This window comes from Xiphias gladius, chromosome 16 (genome assembly GCF_016859285.1).
Source record: "Xiphias gladius isolate SHS-SW01 ecotype Sanya breed wild chromosome 16, ASM1685928v1, whole genome shotgun sequence".
NCBI lineage: Eukaryota > Metazoa > Chordata > Actinopteri > Istiophoriformes > Xiphiidae > Xiphias > Xiphias gladius.
In genome coordinates, this window is record NC_053415.1 from 14,539,798 (window position 1) to 14,559,185 (window position 19,388).

General features: G+C 37.3%; 3 protein-coding genes across 5 annotated transcripts; 2 read left to right on the top strand and 1 right to left on the bottom strand.

The window, feature by feature from the left end:
- Window positions 1-578: 578 nt before the first annotated feature.
- Window positions 579-7,061, bottom strand: mettl8 (methyltransferase like 8). 3 transcript variants are annotated; one of them, XM_040148219.1, is made up of 11 exons: window positions 6,948-7,038; window positions 5,523-5,595; window positions 5,033-5,189; window positions 4,643-4,734; window positions 4,184-4,545; window positions 3,932-3,981; window positions 2,736-2,796; window positions 1,833-1,972; window positions 1,286-1,392; window positions 1,071-1,136; window positions 579-855 (listed from the first exon to the last, which is right to left on the bottom strand). In XM_040148219.1, exons 3-11 carry the CDS (start codon window positions 5,182-5,184, stop codon window positions 701-703), a joined length of 1,185 nt encoding a protein of 394 aa, XP_040004153.1. In that variant the 5' UTR covers window positions 5,185-5,189; window positions 5,523-5,595; window positions 6,948-7,038; the 3' UTR covers window positions 579-700. The 3 variants fall into 3 exon arrangements, with proteins under 3 accessions (XP_040004153.1, XP_040004154.1, XP_040004152.1); XM_040148220.1 differs by lacking the exon at window positions 5,523-5,595 and having other exon boundaries at window positions 1,833-1,885; window positions 6,948-7,061; XM_040148218.1 differs by lacking the exon at window positions 5,523-5,595 and having other exon boundaries at window positions 6,948-7,061.
- On the top strand, window positions 7,023-13,931 carry dcaf17 (ddb1 and cul4 associated factor 17). The gene is made up of 14 exons (XM_040148214.1): window positions 7,023-7,169; window positions 7,268-7,371; window positions 8,177-8,267; window positions 8,394-8,530; window positions 8,644-8,722; window positions 9,341-9,430; window positions 9,521-9,628; window positions 9,844-9,946; window positions 10,087-10,229; window positions 11,147-11,256; window positions 11,542-11,629; window positions 11,882-11,965; window positions 13,368-13,523; window positions 13,610-13,931. The coding sequence occupies exons 1-14, from the start codon at window positions 7,041-7,043 to the stop codon at window positions 13,715-13,717; spliced, it is 1,530 nt and encodes a 509-aa protein (XP_040004148.1). The 5' UTR covers window positions 7,023-7,040; the 3' UTR covers window positions 13,718-13,931.
- Window positions 13,932-15,962: 2,031 nt separating this feature from the next.
- LOC120801853 (cytochrome b reductase 1) lies at window positions 15,963-18,431 on the top strand. Its single transcript, XM_040149138.1, has 4 exons — window positions 15,963-16,263; window positions 17,072-17,280; window positions 17,497-17,651; window positions 17,767-18,431. The coding sequence occupies exons 1-4, from the start codon at window positions 16,071-16,073 to the stop codon at window positions 18,035-18,037; spliced, it is 828 nt and encodes a 275-aa protein (XP_040005072.1). The 5' UTR covers window positions 15,963-16,070; the 3' UTR covers window positions 18,038-18,431.
- Window positions 18,432-19,388: the final 957 nt, after the last annotated feature.

The following is a 19,388-nucleotide window of genomic DNA, read 5'->3' on the forward strand; positions in this document are numbered from 1 at the left end:
AAAAAATTGAGTCATGGCACCAAATTTGTAGATAGTATGCCCATATTATCAGAAAACAATTATCAGAAGAGTCAGGCATGTTATGTAAGTCATAGTAAGTCAAATATTTGAGATACTAAGTAACAATTTTGTGATAGCAAGTCAAAATTCTGTAATCTTACATTTGTAATCTTAAAAAATTCTGAGACTAAATTAAAAGGTAGTAAATTTGATTTACTATCTCATCTTAGTATCTCATAATTTTGATTTATCATAATTTAATTTCTTAAAATTTTCCCAGAGTCTTGACTTACTATGGGAATTTTATTTTTTTTCTTGTTTCACTTGGCTTCCATAATATGTTGCCTAACTTAAAATTTTAAATAATAAGGGGGCATTCATTGAATTTCATTCATTAACACAGTCAGTGTTTCAAGTCTAATGCATGTTCACTGTATTTCCTCCTGTGGACCTAAAGTTTTCTCCGTGTAGTCAATGTACTCAGCTAATGGGTATTAATACAGTGATCTCAAGTATATAAAACCAGATCACACCACTGCTTTGTTTAACAACATGTTTTATAAGTTTATTGCATACAATTTAGTTTTTTTACACATGTAAAACAAAAGTAAAAAAAAATACAGTTACCAGGATCGAATGAATAAGAAGCAAATTATAAAAAAGGCATATAGTTCTGAATGAGGCTGTGCATTTTGATTTGTTAAGATGGTGAAGTTGGATATGATTTCCTGTACTTGCTCTGCATCCAAACCCGGTGCATTGCAACTTTCTTTCCTCTGTTGACTTGCAGTCGCCTGTCCTCCAAATTCTGAATTTCTTCCAGTCCAGCATTAGAAAATAAATCATGAACCTCCTCTGCAAAGAAATATATAAAAACCAAATTATTTTGATTTTTAACAGTCTTATTATACATATATGTATAAAATATGCACCAATGCAGAATGTAAACTCCCACGAGGTTCCTAAATCCCCCAAATTGATCTCAGTACCCTCAATAGTACCCATGGCCCTGTCAGCAACTATTTTCTCCATGAGGAACATAAAATGCAGTTCTCGTGGTTCAGTAATACCTTTTGTGAAAAAATAAACACAGGTTCCATCTCCACGTGTGTAGAAATTCTCTGATAAGTACTGTCCTGGTTGTGAAAGATTGGATTAAAAGATTAAAGATTTAAAAGCATTCAATTGTAAAACAATACACACACACAAAAGAGTATACCGAATATACAAGAAATTAGGTGAAGTGAATAAAATTGTTATATTGAGGTATATTTTGGGGGCTCACCCTTCTTAAACCTGAGTTGTGAGAAGTCATATCTCCCATAATCACGGAACAGGAATATCCCTCCATGTTTCAGGTACGTAGACAGTCGGTTCACGACTCCTTGCATTCTGTAAATGATATATCAATTAATGAAACAATAATGTTGTATAATAAGATTGCAGCTATTGAGGATCCAAGTAACACCAAACATAATATAGGCTGTATGGGAATGTATTTATTGAGACCTCAAAATATATAACAAACAGCGAAACAAGCTAAGTATAACAAGTTGGAATGTCTTACATGGATAGTACTAAGATGCCCATGTCAGTGCATTTGGTAATACTAAAGCCTAAAAATTAAAACGTGTGTGCTGCTCTCCCTTAAATTCTTGTTTACTTTTCATGTCAATCAAACCATTGCACAGTTTTGGGTTTTGTAATGACATTCAGACAAAGCCTGAGGAAAGTGAAGATGGGTTGGGAGGGCTATAGGGGTTGGAGAGGGGGGCTGGCAGGTGATAAATGGCATCAGGCTCTCCTGACTTTGAGTTGTAACCTTCACCTACCGCTCTGGATGAATGGAGGAGAGCACAAAGACTGCCAGTATAACATCCAGACTCTGCAGAGGGAAGGGAAAGGAGGCCATCTCTTCACAAATGTCATGGATGAAGGCATGGCACACAGAGTCATTGTAGTCTGGATGGTCCTATATGAGGAAAATAACGTAGGCTATATTCAAAACATTGCCATTGCCTTTGTAACTCTTTGACATTTCGGCTTTATGCTCTCACTCTAAAGAGAAATTTTCTACTGGCAGCTGTAGGCATACAGTTTAAGAGAATGAAAAGAAATACATCTCATTACCTCAGGATACAAAGATATTCAGACAAATTAAGATGAGTCTCAATAAGATGGTTGTTAAAACCAAAACAAAAGGTTAATTCACATTCAATTCACCTTTAAAGCTGTGCAAAAATAGGATCTACCAGATTCTGATTTCAGTTTCTTCACCTATTAATGATTTTTTTTTTCATCTGAAGCTACTGTGCAGGGCTTTGAGTTATCCTGCAGTACTTTCATGTATGCACAATTTGTGATGGTCTGGGCTATAAAATCTAATTTGAAACATCATTCTGGAAACCTGAAAGATTGATATTAACCACAGATTTACAAAGAATGAATTAAATGTATTACTTCACCAAATATTAAAGTAATCTGTCGGAATATTTTAGCACTCTATGACATGGGGGAATTAATCTGATATGACTGTAAATACCCTCAACATATTTCCCTGATTACTACAGTAAGTACTAGAAATACAACACTGCCAGACCGACTGAGATTTTATATAGCTTTGGTTGTTTTTAAATGTAAATGTAATAGCCAGTATTGTAATGAAGAGATGTATTAACCTCAATACAATATATACTGTGCATATTTTAATAACAAGCGATATTAGAATTACTTACCTTGACCAGCTGAATGGCACGTGGGGAGAAGTCACAACAGTATAAAAATGCATCTGTTTCCCTGTGAAATTGAACAGCCAATTTTACAACCCTTAAATCATGACATGTACAGGTAATAAACATCTGATGAAGCAAGTTTTACACTCTAGACAGAGCAAAAACACAAATACAAACTCTGCCTTCCTGGGAAAAACTAATGGACAGGATATTGCAGAGACAGGAAGTTCAAAGAGTTAAAGGCCACGTCGGCAAACTCATCTTTATTCTAATGTAGGCTTGACCCAGAAACTGATTTTAGTGCTGGCCTCTCGCCAGTTGTCCCTTCGAGGTCTCCAGGAATCCTCGTCTACAGGATCACAATAGTACCTTACTGACCTTTTCACCAAAGACATTTAGACATGACACCTACTATAACAAGCCAAAACAGCTGCTGTGAAAAAGACCTATTAAAAAGTATTTTTAGTATATAACACATCTGTGAACACCCTCTCTATTTTTGACTTGTTTCTCACATATGCTGTATCATATATTTCATATTCAAATACAAGTAAAGAAAAGGGTAAAATTTAAGTAATCTTTTTAATATTAGTTTAAACCTGTTGCCTTGTAAAGTCTGATTTGCTAATGCCTTAAATTTGTAATAGAACTGCAACATACTTAATGGCTGTTTCAATCTCCAAACAAACATTGCTAGCTGGGACATAAGAGTGGTTCAATTCTGCTTCTCTAACCTAGAACCATACGGAGTACCAAAGTTTTTCAAACAAATTCAGCAATATCTTTCTCCGTGGTTCTAAGGTGATGGCTCTGATTTTAGGATGAGGATTGTTTCAACTGACCTTTCCAAGCTGCACAAAAGTAATGATTTGTTTGTTTGACTGGTATTTTAACAGTACAAGTAATATTTGCAAATTTCATGCTATAGTATTAATCTTGCTCCTGTACCCAGGCCCCGAAAAATATGAAAACACTGAAATCTTTGTGCTAGCTTGGGATATGTAGCTGATTGATATCATGGTGTGTGCACTCTAAGCAATAAAATGGTTAATAAAATATTTTTGGGGTTTTTTTTTTTGGCTAATTTTGGGTATATAGAAAGAATGCTGAGGATTGATATATGATATACCTTAATGATACAGAAATGGATTAAATAACTGAAATGCAATATTTGGAAATATCTCAAAATATGTACTCACTTTATGGAACTAACAATGGGAAACACACTGTTTCCAACCCCACATCCAACCTGTGAAGGGAAAATATATATATTTTGTTAAGAATTCTGTCTACTGGAACATAACTAAGCAAAGTTGTCACTGCACTTATTTAACACTTATTATAGCAACCTATAGCCTCCACTTTTTTATATCACAAATGTCTGATGGTCCACATATAACAGTCTATATTAAAACAATGAAAATGAATATATGTGAACATTTTCTGAAAACCTCCAAGATCCTGAAGGATGCATGTTGTCCAGGGAAAGTAGAAGTCTGTATGTCATCTTCATTTTTTTCTAATGCTCTTTGACAGGCCTTCTGACAATTGGAGTTGTGGCTGTGATGGTGAGTGGTGCCACTTTGTTGATGGTGTCTAGTCTCTGTGTCCTTGCTGGATCCACTAGGTAGCGGGATTTCCGCCTGCTGATCACCTTGATGCCTGGTTGTGGCTTGGCTTTTGGCTTTTTTTGTATCTGAAAGAAGCAGTTCTGGGAATTCTAAGAACAGCCACTTGCGATCTTTGAAGAACTTATCCCGGTGCATCTCATAAAACTTGTCCCAGTACTGGTAAGCCTCTGTGTCAAATTTGCCTGTGTGGAGCAAATTTAGGAAGATTTTTACCATTTTGCTGCTGTGTAACCCAAATCAAATCTATCTTGGAAAATATTTTGCAGAATACATTCTTGCCTTGTTCTTTTAAAGGAATTTGTTCACAGGAATTTTCTTGTGCCTTCTGCCGTGCATTTTCTTTGTCCTCCTCTGTCCACTGTACATGATCCCTAAAATGTAAAGCAACTGTTGATACATCTGTTCAACTATAGTGACTTACAAACTGTTCAATATGGGAAATGTCTTATTGCTCCCTTACCAAGCGTGTTTCAGGCATCTAAAAATATGTTTCATATACTGAATATAGAAAAAATGCAACACTACAACATACAAATCCACACTGTGTTTTAAAGTTAATAAAAAGGAAATTCTGCGATCCCCTTACAGGGCATAAACAGATAGGTGACAAATCAAAGTGTCTTCATAAGACATTCGGCCACTTTAAACCAATAATAGTACATCACTAACCACATGTTGTGCTTAAAGATGTCATCAGGATTGGTCAGAATCCGTGAACCCAGTGGGGCTGAAGGTCCTCCTCCAGTGCTCTTTAGTCTTGTGGACAATCTGCTGAAAACTTTAGCCAATTTGGCTAAAGCGAGGCTCCCCAGTTTATGCATTTATTCTGTAAAAATGCAGCAAGAGTTGAAGACCTTTTACAAGGCTTTTACACCTACAGCTAATAAGAGTCATAGGAGCTGTAGCTGTTTAATGCTAACAAAGTATCTATTTTTTATTGTCATCGGCATTTTTGTATTTTTTTTTTTTCACATGTATTTTATTTTCAGGAACAATTTCCAGTTTAATATAAACAGATTCCAGCAAAAAGGATTAATAAATGATAAAGAACAAAGTCTAGAAATTACATTAAAATCAAAGAAGACTTCTACACTGAACTGTATACTAAATATAATTTTATGAGAAGACAAACTCCCTGTGTGCTCAGTTAAGAACTTACCCAAAGAGCAGCAATTATGTGTTTTTTGTGAGCTTGGTTTTGTCAAGAAGAAATTCCCCCATGCACAGTGACCCTGAGAAGTTGCAATTTTAAATAACAAAGTTCAGGAATTCTGATTTGTTTTGGTTAACAAAATATAAGATATTGATAGAAGCTTTTTAACAAGGAGGTGTTTTTGTTTTGGCAAGATTAATTAGGTAATCAATTAATTAAGTTAAGATAGAGTACCCTGTATCCTTGACTGCTACTGCTACTATCTGGTCCTGACCATAGATGTTTTTTAGCAGAACTCCGTTAACTCTTTACCACACTGTACCACAGGTGAGTCAGTTATTATAAACTCATGCTGTGTAGCCAAACTTTGTTCATATCCACAGAACTTTTTTACAGAGTCTAGTGGAACTCTCAAAGTTACCAAAGATTCCAAATATATAAGGCTGAATTTTGAGGACATGCATATTAAACATCATATACAGTTGTATAAAAAATGTTTGGGCACCTTTTGGCAAATTACATATTTTGTTGATTTTTAAAGCAAAAATAAGTAAATACAACCCCTGCAGGAAACAGACAAACAGACAAATGAGCCTTTGTTCAAATGTTAATGCACTCTCTTTTCATATTTCATGAACTTAAAAAAAAAAAAAAAGGAAAATAAAGTACTTGTGGCATGTGCAAAAGATTGGGCTACTAGGTACTACTATGTCATTACTCAGACACAAAAAACGTTTGTAAGGTGTGATATAAACTCGGGAAAATAAAAATTAACATTGCATTAAACATTTGAAGAAAGGCTCATTTTACTGTCTGTTTGCTGCAGGAGCTGCATTAAATTCTTTTCACTCCAGGAATCAACAAAATAGCCTATAGAATTTGCCTAGGGGAGCCCAAATGTTTCCATACAGCTAGTTACTAGACGAGATTCAGTGGAGCGCCGGAACAAGCTGCTAGAGAATATACTGATATGATATAGTCAAACTGTGTGAAATAGGATTATGTTTACAACCCTGACGGTACATTAGGGGAAATAAAAAATGAGGGATGGTTTATGCACCCATTCTCCATCGTCAACGTACCGGCGGTGGAGAGGAGGGCGCTACAGTTCCAAGCTGGATGCCGTGCGTTTAATATCTTCGTAGAAGAAGACGCTTGCGAAGACTACAAAAATGTGGCGTTAGCTGCTAACTAACGCCACATCGGTCAAAATGCGACATTACTATCCACAAACGTGTGGCTGCTGTTGAAACTTAATCGCTTCTAATACCTGGACAACTCCACGGTTTAACTACGCCATATATACCTGGCTAGCTACGTCTCTTTGAATGAAGTCAACGAAATATCGAGGGTAACGCTAGCGGTCTCGGACACATGCAGCTGAGTAAACAGTTCTTACTTTGTCAGACTGGGAAAGCAAACTCCCCGTACCTGGCTTTGGCTGCGTTGTCAGGGTCACCTTAGGTTGTTGTCTCTTGACATGGTGGCAGACCTTTCACTCGTAGACAAAAGTGCCACCTGCTGATGGCGCCCTACCGGAGAGGCAGGACTGTAAACGCCACTGAGCTGTTGAACCGGAGGAGCAGCGGTATCACGGATGCTGGGACTCTGATCAGACAGAACATGAAGGTCCTTAGAAATATCCTCCTCCAGGTAATAGAATAGGCGTTTATATATCCACTGGAGCTAGCTGGTTTCAGTTCATGTTTTACTAATATACTAACTTTTTAAAAATTATTTTTACACTGTAGGACAACAGAAATTTCATTAAAGTATGGAGCAAGACTTCAAAATCAACAATAATGTATGAGAATGGTAAAATCTACTTTGAAAATTACCAGAACTGCTACAGTTGGTGAGTATGAATAACTTGAATTATTCTTTAATCTTTTTAGATTTTAGCACACACACACTATACAAAATCATACATTTCAGCCACAGAATAAACAGCAACATCTTTCAAATTGGCATACATAAGTCACATAATACATGAATCAAATAATGCACACACTCTAAATAAATCATAATGCTGAGGACCAATGTAGACTAATTGTGAGATGCAGGAAATTTACATTTTTAAAGAAAACTATAGTAGTTGCCCAGCATACTTTAATTTAAGCCTTGTGAACATAGTCATTAAAGATTGGCTTTCTTTTCTGAATTCGGTGCCAGGCCTTGTCACTCTCAATAATAAGCTTGCCAAATAAAATTTTATCCATTTAATTAAGGCCATCTTCCAAATTAAAATTTGCAGCGTGATTAGAGCCATGTCAAAACAGAAGCGTATACCATCATAAAGTTTACAGTGTAAATGAGTCACTGAACATGTTTTGTGGTCTTTTTAATTTTCACATGCTGCCATTTGCGTTTACTGTCCAAAATTTAGGCAAGTAACTCTTTATATATTGTACACGGACAGGTTGAATCCAGGCAAAATCCATTATCCCTTGTTTATTTCTCTTTATAAATTAATGCTTGTTACAAAGGAGAGATGTACTGTACGTATGGTACAGAGAAGAAGATGAGTTGGGAAAGAAATGTGATTTTTGAAACAGTTGAGATGTGAATTATTCCAAAGTGATGTTTGTTTTGTACACTGTTTTTACCTATAACACAATTTTTATTGACACAGACATGATTAAATCCTCCTTTACTTTCAGTGTTCATTCAGAGCCTCAAGTTTTGTACAAATTGCCTAAGAGGTCTAAATTGGAGAAATTTGAAGATGCCTTGCTGTGTCAAAGCCCACTTGTAAGTTTAACTAAAGAAACACCCTTTTTTTGGATTTGCACTAGTAGACCTGTTGGCACTGAACTTGCCATGAACAGATTTTAACAGCCCATTTTCAGACTGTTGTTTCATCTGGCTTTTTGGCAGGACAAAACACTGGCCTCACCCTCTGATCATAAACCCAGTCTCTTGGCTTTGACAGCCAATAACTGGCTGTATCGCCTTTCAGCTGAAACGGGCGAAGAGCTACAACGGGTTTACCTCTCTTCAAACCATAAGTTCAGGTATTGTCAAGGCTCTAAGTTCTTTGTTCTTTGAGTGGAGATTAATACATTTATATTCCATTGTAGTCCATTTAAAAACCTTTTTACCTTACTCTGTTGCTTTTTTTCTGAAGGTATCTTGGCTGGGAGGTTTCTCAAGAGATGTTTTATGTTAAATCTGTTCAAAACAAAGAAACACCTTTAGCACGACAGGTAAGGGGAATCTCATTATTTTTTTTAAGATTTATGCCTTATTTAAGAATGAAATGACACTTTTTAAAGGGTAAAAAAGCCTAGGACCATGCTGTATGTGGAATTTCTTAAGTTCATGAATTTTGATAGGTGTATTGCATAAATCAAGGAAAATTAATGTAAAATCTTGTAATGAGTCAGTCAAGGAATTTAGGTATCACTAGTCAAGGGCTCCAACTGATTTCCATTATAAATTAATCTATTGACTACTCTTTAGATTAATTGATTAAATTATTTAGTTTACAAAATTTCATAAAATAGTGAAAAATGCCTATTAAAATTTCTCAGGACTGAAGATAACGTCTTCTAATTGCTTGTTTTGTCCAGTCAACAGTCATTAACCCAAACATATTCTATTTACAATAATCACAAAATCAGAAAAAGCAATCAATCTTCACATCGAGAAGCTGAAACCAGTGAAAGTTTGACATTTTTGCTTGATGAATGACTTATTAATTAAGATTAATCTATGATCAAAATGGCTGTACTTCAATTTTTTTGTGGATTGATTAAGAGAAGAGATCTCTGATGTTGAGAAGGGATGGCAGAATTCTACCTTTTCCCTTTTTTATTCAACAGGCAGGTATCACTCAGAATGCAGTGATGTACCTGGCCATCTTTCGTGTTTTCCCCTTGCAAATTGTGGGTACTATGGAGATCAGCAAAAAGGTATGCAGATTTGTTTGTAGTTAATACGTTTTTCAGATGTGTCGGCAGGAGTGATATGTTATTGTTGAAATGTAAAACCTATTCTTTCAGGTATTTGGAAATGGTGTTACCGATGTCGTTCTGTCTCAAGGTGTCCTTGCTGTGTCTTACAGCAACAAGTCCGTGAAGCTGTACAGCTTTGAGCACATTGTGCATAGGGTTTGTATTTTTGTCCTGAAAGAGCCCCGGCACGGTGTTTTTCTCGCTGAATAATCCATCAAAATGTAAAAACATAGCATCAGAAATAATTTTTTTGAAGATCATGTACCTGTGAATATTTGCATATTGAATATTTCTTTATTATTTTGGATCTTCTAGGTGCTTACATCTGTTTATCTAATGAATATTTTAAAAATCTCTTTCTTTGTTCTCAGTACATGAAAGAGAAGTTGATGCTTGGAGAGCAAAGTTCTCTTCTTGGAGGCAAAACAGTGGGAGAAGCTCCGTTTGGTATCCCAGTAAATATCCAGATCACAGGTGGGTCCTTTTTTAGGTTTAGACTGGTGCTATCTTTGTATTAAAGCTACAACCTAGTTGGCCACTGTGAGCAGGAGAGTGAGAATGAGTTTTTTGTTTTTTTTAATTTAATTTAATTTTTTTGTAATCCTATTGCATAGATTGCCCTCCTGTGCTTTTCGAGGTGTCCTGCTCTAATAACGGTGTCCAGATTGGAGGCTACCCATGGCACTACATCTACACACCACCACAAAAAGATCACAAAGGGACTCACCACATCTGTTCGCTCAAGGACAACACTATGGTAAATTTAATAATCCCCTTTAACCATACAATATAACGTCACATTTCAGTAACTGGTCATTTGAATACAAAATGTAACACATGCTTGGCTATAATAGTTGTCCCCAGTCTTGTTGTCTGATAGACTTAACAGCCACCAAATTGTTCAGAGCCTATTGAAAGGGTCAGGGTAAGAAGGGCCACAGATGCTTTTGACAGTATCTGTATTCAGCTGCTGAGCAGAGCAGGACAGAACCAAACCTTTTATCGCTATTCAGAACCCCACAAAATGTTCCAAGTACTTTTTTGCAGATCTTTGCTCCATGTGTCACACAAGCTTCTTTGTGTTTTTTTTCCAGGGATTTTTTTTTTTTTTTTTTTGACATCACTACTCAAATTTATTTCTCACTAGAGACTTTACAGTTGTGAGGTTAAATATACTGCATAAGCGTACGGTGTAATAAATTAATACACTGGTGGTGTTATTTTAAAATGGTATGCCGCGCATATCATTAGCAGGAACCTTATTAAACGGATACTCCATTCCTCAAAGCTCTAAAGCTGCAACAGAGGCAGCATTTTACACAGCCGCCTTTTTAAGTGTTTAAGTTGTAGTCAAACAATAGATTTTGGGTGGAGTGTCTCTTTAATAAGTCAAGTGTTACCTTTTCCACACTGATGTGTGCATAAGTTGCTGTGTTGTTGTGATGCTTTGCCGACTCTGAGGAGCACAGCTGCACATCACAGAAAACGTTTCATTAGATTTAAAGTTTCAAAGTTTCAGATTTAACTCGCTTGCTACATTTTCTTTTTGCATTTTTTTTTTTTTTTTTTTTTGAAGAACTACAAGAGGAAACCTAGAAATGCTTATGTGTTCATGCTATTGTTTGCAAATAAGTATTTCTTTGTAACTGTTATATTGTAATTTTATGACATTAGGCAACAAATGGAATACAAAACATGAACTGCTGCTCCCTGGAGAGTGATGGGATCTTCTTCCACCCCGACGACTCAGGAAGAATCATCCACGTTGGACCTACCACCATAAAGTGAGTACTACGGTCAACTTTTATACAACAATGAAAAATGTGTAAGGCAACAGTGGTAAAATTTCTCTTTGGTATGGCGGTAAATATACCAAACCAAAAGAATACTAAGACATAATTACATAATTCAGTAAAGGTTTAAAGTCTCGTGTGTTTTCCTCAACCTTTGTCCCTCAAAAGTATTATGTTGTTTGGTGCATATACATATGATGATTTTTTTTTTTCCTTTTTTATGTTATTATACTGGACATGTTCCACAAGGAATTTTTTTTTTTTTTTTTCTCCAAGTGTCCTTAAAATCCTTGGTGAAATGAACAGGGTTTTGCCATCAAAGGTAGTTGAGGATTTCTCTATGATGACCCAACAAAACAACAATGTAAGTATAATGCTTCTTTACCCAACAACCTTACTTTGTGCCGGACAGACTTAGTTTACTTTGATCATGAATCAGCCTTGTGTAAAGTGCCGCATGGTCACTCTGACACTGGAGGGAAATCCAACGCAGTAAGTCTCCATATCTAGAACAGAGGTACAAAGTAGATAATCTCACTGTACTGGTGGACTGTAAATGTATTTCCATCTCTCCTCTCTCAGAAAATTTTATGTTTCTGCTTTCCAACTACTGCAGCCCACCTCACGGGTCACTGTCACCTCATCGGGCCGCACAGTGAAGAGAAGATTTCATCAGCTGGATGATGACCCAGATCAAGAGGTACCAAAAATATTACACTTTAATCACTGATCCAGTATTTCTGCAAAGAAAATACTTACTGTGCTGCTAAAAAAATTTACCTTCACACAATAGGGTCCAAGTTATATAGTTGAACATACTGTATGTGGCATACAGTATACAGTATTGTATGTATACTCTCTTTGGAAGCCAGGAAGAAAACCCAGTCTCATGTAATTTTTTTTTTTTTTTTTTGGAGTCAATCTCACATAAACTGCTCCTCTGTAAATACTCACTAGCCCAGCAAATCTGCGGCGGAACGTAGTCTCCAACAAATGCTCTTTTTACTTCTGTTTGAGTAACATTTTCTAAAAACTACAGTGCCCAGCTGTTTAGGAAATCAATTAACCTTTTTTAAAAATGAAGCTATATTGTATATTTGTAACCCATTTTTAAAGATTTACGTCTTCAGTAGGAACCAATGGGCTTAGAACTGAGAGCCACAGTCACGCAGAGGAAAGTTTTGCGAGATGCTACGATGCATTGCTAGTTTTTGGTCTTTTCGTGGGATTGAGTTACAATAACAGAAATATAGATGATATTCTTTTAAAGTACATCATACTGGCAAAACCTGTAACTGATGTCTTTTATATCAAAACAACTTAATAGAAAACAGGAAGTCTTTAGAATAATGGATAAGTAGAGGTAGACTTTGTTCTGTTATTGGACGTTTGTGTGCCTTCTGGTTATAAATAGCATACCTCATCTTCCAATCGGAAACGTCAACAGCACTGGATATCAATCACTTTGCTAAGTCCTGAAGCCACTCTGTATTTTTAAACAAGAAAGAGTTACCAGGGGCATCTATCCTAGGAATTTAAAAAAGATCAGATCAGTGGTGACTAATAATACAACCTTAACACTTAGAGACTTAGAGAACATCAGTTAATGTCAAGTAATACAAGTTCAAGGACATATGAGAAAATCAAACATCACTGTTGGGTTTTAAATGTCATATCAGGACTTCATCAAACTGCTGATGAAATGCTCAGTCCTTGGAAATGTGACATTTTATTCAATGCGCAGTACATTCAGGATGGCAGCTTGGTTCCTTCGATAAATTTAATTGTGCCATCACCTTTCTTCAAGCCACATCATTGTTGGTTGTTGTTAAGTGTCCTCTGTTGCACCTGTAGCCAGTTCGAGCAATGATGTACTGATCACAACCTGAGTATACTGTACTTGAACACTCGTGCAGCAAGGTGATTAGCTCGAAATACATTCACTGGAGGTCAGTGAAGAAAAGAGTTTAGAATCATACTGTAAGTAGCAGGATACAGGGCTTACTTATGTAATTGGCATAGACAGTAGCTTTATATACATAGAACTCCACAAAGTGTCTGTGGTGACAGAAATTCACAACAATAATCCTTTGATTTTGCAGACTTTCCGTATGGTGGAATATGAAGATGAGCTTGACCTTTTGGCAGTAGTGGTAACTAACGGGGAGGAGGGAGAAGGAAGAGCTCACATCCGACTGCATGACAACCAGAGCGGGCAGTTACAGCGGACAATTGATCTGGTTGAACCTTGGGATGAGGTTGGTAACTTGACATGAATATGCCAACGTTAGACTAAGGTATATGTGTATGGGAATTCATGTGTGCTCTTATCATTTGTTTTTAGACTTATCGGCATGAGTTGTTCTTTGACAAAGACACAATTGTTCATATTGAACAAAAGAACACCAACTTTTGCTGCCATGTTTACAAACTCAAGGCCTACAGAAAGTAAGTGGTGCAATTAAAGCTGCTGGAAAGCATTTAAAGGTTAATTTTATTTGGTTTTAGGCTTGTGTTTTTAAACAGTTTTTCTGTTAAAACTCATAATGCTTTTTTTTTTTTCATCCTCTGGATCAGTGTGTCCTTATTTTTCTATGTAAATTACACTTGATAATCAAGTTGGTTATTTAAATGACTGTATTACTGTTTACCACGTTCTGTCTCACGTGAACATTTTTATACTGTTTCTCTTAAATTAAAATGTTATATTTTTCTGTATTTTTCTGCCTCATTCTGTCTTTCCAGCATGCTTATCCAAAGATAGATAGATAGATAGATAGATAGATAGATAGATAGATAGATAGATATAGAGAGAGAGAGTGATAGATAGAGATGGAGAGTGGGTGATAGAGATATGTATAGATATATAGATATATGGTTAAAATTGTGAATTACCATCTAATTGCTTTCAAACTATACCACAAATAAGCTAGTGCAACCTGGCTATTCATTTGAAACTGCAGGTTTTGTACGGAGCTACAGTTGTAACCACCTGTAGCATATTAAAGGCCCCAAAAACAAATTTCTCAATCCGCTTCTTACTATGAGTGATGGGGTCTTACATGAAGAAACAGCTTTCTGCCAAAGCTATAACAGTTTTGGTTGTTTCATATGAAAGACTGTTGTCTGCGCTCTTTTCTTTGAGATTTTCTCACTTATCTAAAGTGAGCAGGGTAGTTGAGTAATATCTGAGTCAGAATTCTGATGACAGTTGCGTGGTTGATGGCTTATGCTGCCAGGCTACTGTCAATCAAGCTTGAAGAAACCAGACCCACACGGTCGTGATGAAGCAGGAGCCTATTTCACAAAAACGATTTGCGATCAGCAGGGCTTTCCTGCTGGTAGCAAATTGGTGGCAGTGTCACATTTCATAAACGATTGTTGCCTGCAAATTCCAGATAAATGTGAGTCCTACAGGGCTCCTGCATCCTATGGCATGGGTCGCAGTGGTGTTTGTTTTGATTCTATAAAAGTGTCTTAAGTTAACAGGAGAATAAATATTTTGGTGCAGACCGCACATTGCGTGTTACAAGTTTGGTGAAATAGGCCCCAAATTAGCTTTTTGTGACTGTTGAACTACTAATAAATAATACATAAAGAATTTTTTCCCCAAACTTAAACTTCAAGAAAGTATAACTTTTACTTATACTTGGGGGGGAAAAAACAAATTGACGAACAGGGGCCCTCTTGCACAAGTGTGTCGAGTTTACATCATAAATAAAACCAGCAAACAAAGAGTAAAATTAAACATTTCAGTAACAGACAGAAAGCATTGATAAAAGAAGCTAAGACATCCAGTAATAAAAGAAAATAGTCAAGAAGATAGTTGTAATAAGAGTAAAAACGACATGCAAGTATTACTTAAAACCATCGGTGTGTACCACTTGTGTAAGAACGTGCAGGTAAGATTAATCATGTCCACATGCACTTAAAATGTTGCTTTAGTCAGGACTATCTCATACTGGAGATTTGAAAGCAAGTATTCAGAGCCTTTAAGCTTGTTTTCATGAATTTGAGCATCCTGAAATATTGTAGATCTTATGTTTTAACATTTACCTCCATGGGGACTGTTAAGGACACATATTAGATAATATTATAATATTATAAAATATAATATTGAATACACGCAGTTGCTGTTTATAAGGTTGTTGAAACTGTTGATTGAAATATATGATCATTGGGGGATGTAGTTTTTGGGGCTGTTGAGCTGTTCGGCATTATACAGAGGTATTCCGGTTATTTAGCCTAACCTCACTGATATAAAAGGGTTGGACGAAATAACAGAAACACCTGTCCGTGTAACACAATCCAATTCAACAGCACCACAAACTGCAGCCTCTAAAATGACCACGCAGTTGAACCAGCACCTCTCTAGGACACTTTCTACAAAAACCGAACATTACAACCTTAATGAAGGGAGGATTTGTTGCAGGGCTTTTGTGTTAGATCTGCATCGGTTTTAGCTAAGTGTGAATTGGTAATTGAGTGGATGTCACAATTTATAAAACAGGGTTACGGAGCCGGGCTGGCCAACCCGAGTCACCTTCTGCGCACCTGGGGCTCAAACTGGGAGACTTTACAGAAAAGGAAGCACACAACTCTAAACTGGATCTGAGACACACACACACACATTCTTGGTCCCGGGCTCTTCCGTAACAACAGAAGTTACCAAACCTCTTTCATATGCCCATTTGCTCAGCTCTGGGTCATGTGACCGCGGCCAGTCCCCATCAGCAGCCCCTTGAGGTGGCTGTGTTTGTAGTAGCTAGCAGCTGCGTCGGAGAAGACCCTGCGTCCTGCCGCTGATGGCGATGGAGAATTTGAGACAGTTCGTGCTCGCCCTGTCTGCCGCCGCCGCCGCCGGGTTCGTCGCCATCATATTCGTGCTGAGATGGGTCATCCACTTTAAAGAAGGTTTAGCCTGGGATGGAGGACTGGCCGAGTTCAACTGGCATCCGGTGTTAATTGTCAGCGGGTTTATTTTCTTGCAGGGAATAGGTGAGAGGACCCTCTCTTCTCAAGAAATATGGTGGGCTAAATGGACTCGGGTGTTTTTTTTAGTTTTTTTTTAAAGAAATGTAAACAACTAGAGGAAATAATAGCTCTGGGCCAAGTTGCACAAGACTCACTTTTCCGAGGATCTGGGGGAGAGGTTAGCGTTGATGAGTGGCCAACTATAACAGCAGACTCCACCAACAAAACTACCACTGAAACTGGTCACCCAATATGTTAGGTTTCAAATTGGGGCAGTATAGTTTAGATTTACTTAAGTACAATCTTTAGGTACTTAGACTTAAGTATTTCCAACTTAGGCTACTTTTTACTTCTATTTCAGAGGGAAATTTTTACTTTTTGCTCCAGCACAACTACAGTTAGTAGTTTCTAAGTATGATGCATTATTGAAGACTTTGCATAAACATATATCCACACAGGCGTTTTCAGTTATGTGGCTGATTAGAGCTGCTCAGGCTGGAGTTGATGAGCTAACGTAGTACTGATAAGGAAAAAAAAAAAAAAAACTAACAGGACAGAAAACTGCTGTCAGGGGAGCATGAGCTTGACATGTGACATGTAGACTTCACATGATTTAAAGACTTAAAAAGAAATTTATATAATGACAATAATGTTGTTTTTAGTGGTTACCATCACCTCCAGTTTTCATATCAGACTTCGATGCGTGCGTGCCATGCATGAAAGCCTCACTTAAACAATGTAGTGGGAAATGATGTTTCAAAACTTGAAAAGAATATACGTAACGGTTGCATCAAGTCCTGGTTGAATTACAATAAATGACCCTCTTTTGCAGCCATCATTGTCTACCGGCTCCCCTGGACCTGGCAGTGCAGCAAACTAATGATGAAGTTCATCCATGCAGGCTTGAACTTGGTGGCCTTCGTTTTCGCTGTAATATCAATGGTGGCAGTTTTTGATTTCCACAATGCTGCCAAAATCCCCAACATGTACAGTCTGCACAGCTGGCTGGGCCTGATGGCTGTGATACTGTATAGTCTACAGGTAAATAGACTCTTTGTTTGAAATTAATGGGTAATAAATGTACTAACTTAATACATATAGAGGGGGACACTATGTCTTACACATGGAAATAAAAAACAAATACCTCTGTCTCTGCTGGTCTTCTCTGAAGAAGACCAGCTACTTCATAGTGAATAACAGTCTTTATTAGCGCAATATCTGACAAGTGCATTTTGTTTTCTTATGTTCAATGAGCAGCTTGTTCTTGGAGTTGGCATGTACTTGATACCAATTACACCCGTATCCTGGAGAGCAGCGTTCATGCCCCTTCATGTCTACAGTGGTCTGTTACTCTTTGCCAGTGTTATAGCTGTGGCACTCATGGGCATCACAGAGAAACTCATTTTTGGCCTGTAAGTAATTTTAAAAAGAAATAAAGGCTTAGAATATTCTATAAAACAGGTGCACAATTTTAATCAGCTGCGTAACAATGAGTATAACTTTCTTTTTTTGTACTTCATAACAAAGGAGCAACCCGAAGTATAAGGACTCGCCTCCAGAGGCAATTTTTGTGAACGTTCTGGGAGTCCTCCTAGTGGTTTTTGGAGCTCTGATCCTCTGGATTGCCACTCGACCGTCTTGGAAACGCCCCAGAGACCAGAACTTGCATACTTTGCATACCAATGGGGGAGGTGAGGACAACACCAATGTCGGTCCAGCCCTGTCTCAGCTGTCTGATGAAGCTGATGCTGAGGCCTCTGGGGATGTCAGGAGGAGGAATAACAAATTAGATGATTAGACTAACTGAATACAGAATAACTGAGTTGGAAGCTGTACTGTCTCCAGTGCTGAATGTATGTTCATCCGGTCTACACTGGTCAGAGAAAGTCAAAATGTAATTATCTTTTCCATATATAACTTTCTCTCTTGCACCTTTTTTAAAAGTTTCATTTTGTTGGCGTTTTGAGCTTCTTGTTTTCCCAAATATTTCGTTTGCTGCACATGCATGTAAATAATGGTGAGCTACTTTACAAGGGATTAAGATGAGGATGTGGAAATAGGCTTTACTATACTCTGTACAAATGATCATGACAGATATTGTGTGCTTTAATTCCTTTGTATTCTGACATCTGGGTTTTTGAAATATGTTTAGAGCCTACCAACATTTTACAATAAATATCAGCAACTAGCATCTTGCAGTCTTTGGATACTTAGAATTACATTGCTACTCTTATTATTGGCTGCTGAGGGTGGAAAATGTTTCATGCAATAGATGAGCAACTGTTACAATATTAACCATTAGGACTCGGGGTTCCTGTTATCGTCCTATATTAATAACTTTCAAAGAGAATACTGTAACATTAATCCACAATATTAACTCTGAGTACTATATCCAGCGACTTGTCTTGGCACTGTTCACCCAACCTTTTGTCGTTTTTCTAACCTCAAAACTCTGCAGGCTTGACCTCAGATGGCAGCAGCAGAGCCACGTTACCGCTAAATGACCCTTTTTGACTCTTCCCGGCCTTTGTAGTTGGGTTGGCAGTTCGATTGTTTTGGCTGTGTATTTGGTGTCAGGCCGAAAATCTGCTTAAAGGTTAGTTATCTAAACATTAGAGTCACATTAGCTGTACTTTTCACACTTGTAACATTTTTTTTTTTGTATATGACGCTGTGTTTGTAGCCCAACTTGGTTCATTCAGAGTGCGGTCAGTGCATCTGAAAGCTAACCGCTAACACATAAAGCTAATGCTACATCTCTAGCTATAAGTACCGGGTTGAATGGTGCAAACCACGTTTTCCGTAGCCCTAAAACACTATTTAGCATCAGAAATTACATTACACTATGCGTAGTGGTTGGAATTACTAATTAAATGTTGTACAACTTTTGATTTTTATGGCAATCATAACGAGGAAGGCTAACGTTAGCGGTGGCCAGGGCCGATTGGATGCTAGCGTGTTTTCTATGAAACTGGTTTGATTGCTAAAATAAAAAACATGAATTCAACATGAATCAGACTTGTAGTTTGAGAGCGTACACAACAAGCTGATAAGGACGCGGGAGAAGTAACTGAAACGGGATGGGCTAACCCCGTGCTAAACTATCCGGGTGTAAACTGTCTTTCCAGCTGTAGGGTGGGGCCCTCTGT

Coding starts and splice junctions, on each gene's coding strand:
- LOC120801853 (XM_040149138.1), top strand. CDS start 16,071: ATGGCGATGGAGAATTTGAGACAGTTCGTGCTCGCCCTGTCTGCCGCC. Junction 16,264..17,071: donor TATTTTCTTGCAGGGAATAG/GTGAGAGGACCC, acceptor CCTCTTTTGCAG/CCATCATTGTCTACCGGCTC. Junction 17,281..17,496: donor TGATACTGTATAGTCTACAG/GTAAATAGACTC, acceptor TTCAATGAGCAG/CTTGTTCTTGGAGTTGGCAT.
- mettl8 (XM_040148218.1), bottom strand. CDS start 5,184: ATGCATAAACTGGGGAGCCTCGCTTTAGCCAAATTGGCTAAAGTTTTC. Junction 1,973..2,735: donor GTGCCATTCAGCTGGTCAAG/GTAAGTAATTCT, acceptor TTCCTCATATAG/GACCATCCAGACTACAATGA. Junction 1,393..1,832: donor TCCTCCATTCATCCAGAGCG/GTAGGTGAAGGT, acceptor TATCATTTACAG/AATGCAAGGAGTCGTGAACC.
- dcaf17 (XM_040148214.1), top strand. CDS start 7,041: ATGGCGCCCTACCGGAGAGGCAGGACTGTAAACGCCACTGAGCTGTTG. Junction 8,723..9,340: donor AAACACCTTTAGCACGACAG/GTAAGGGGAATC, acceptor TTTATTCAACAG/GCAGGTATCACTCAGAATGC. Junction 11,257..11,541: donor GTTGGACCTACCACCATAAA/GTGAGTACTACG, acceptor TTTTTCTCCAAG/TGTCCTTAAAATCCTTGGTG.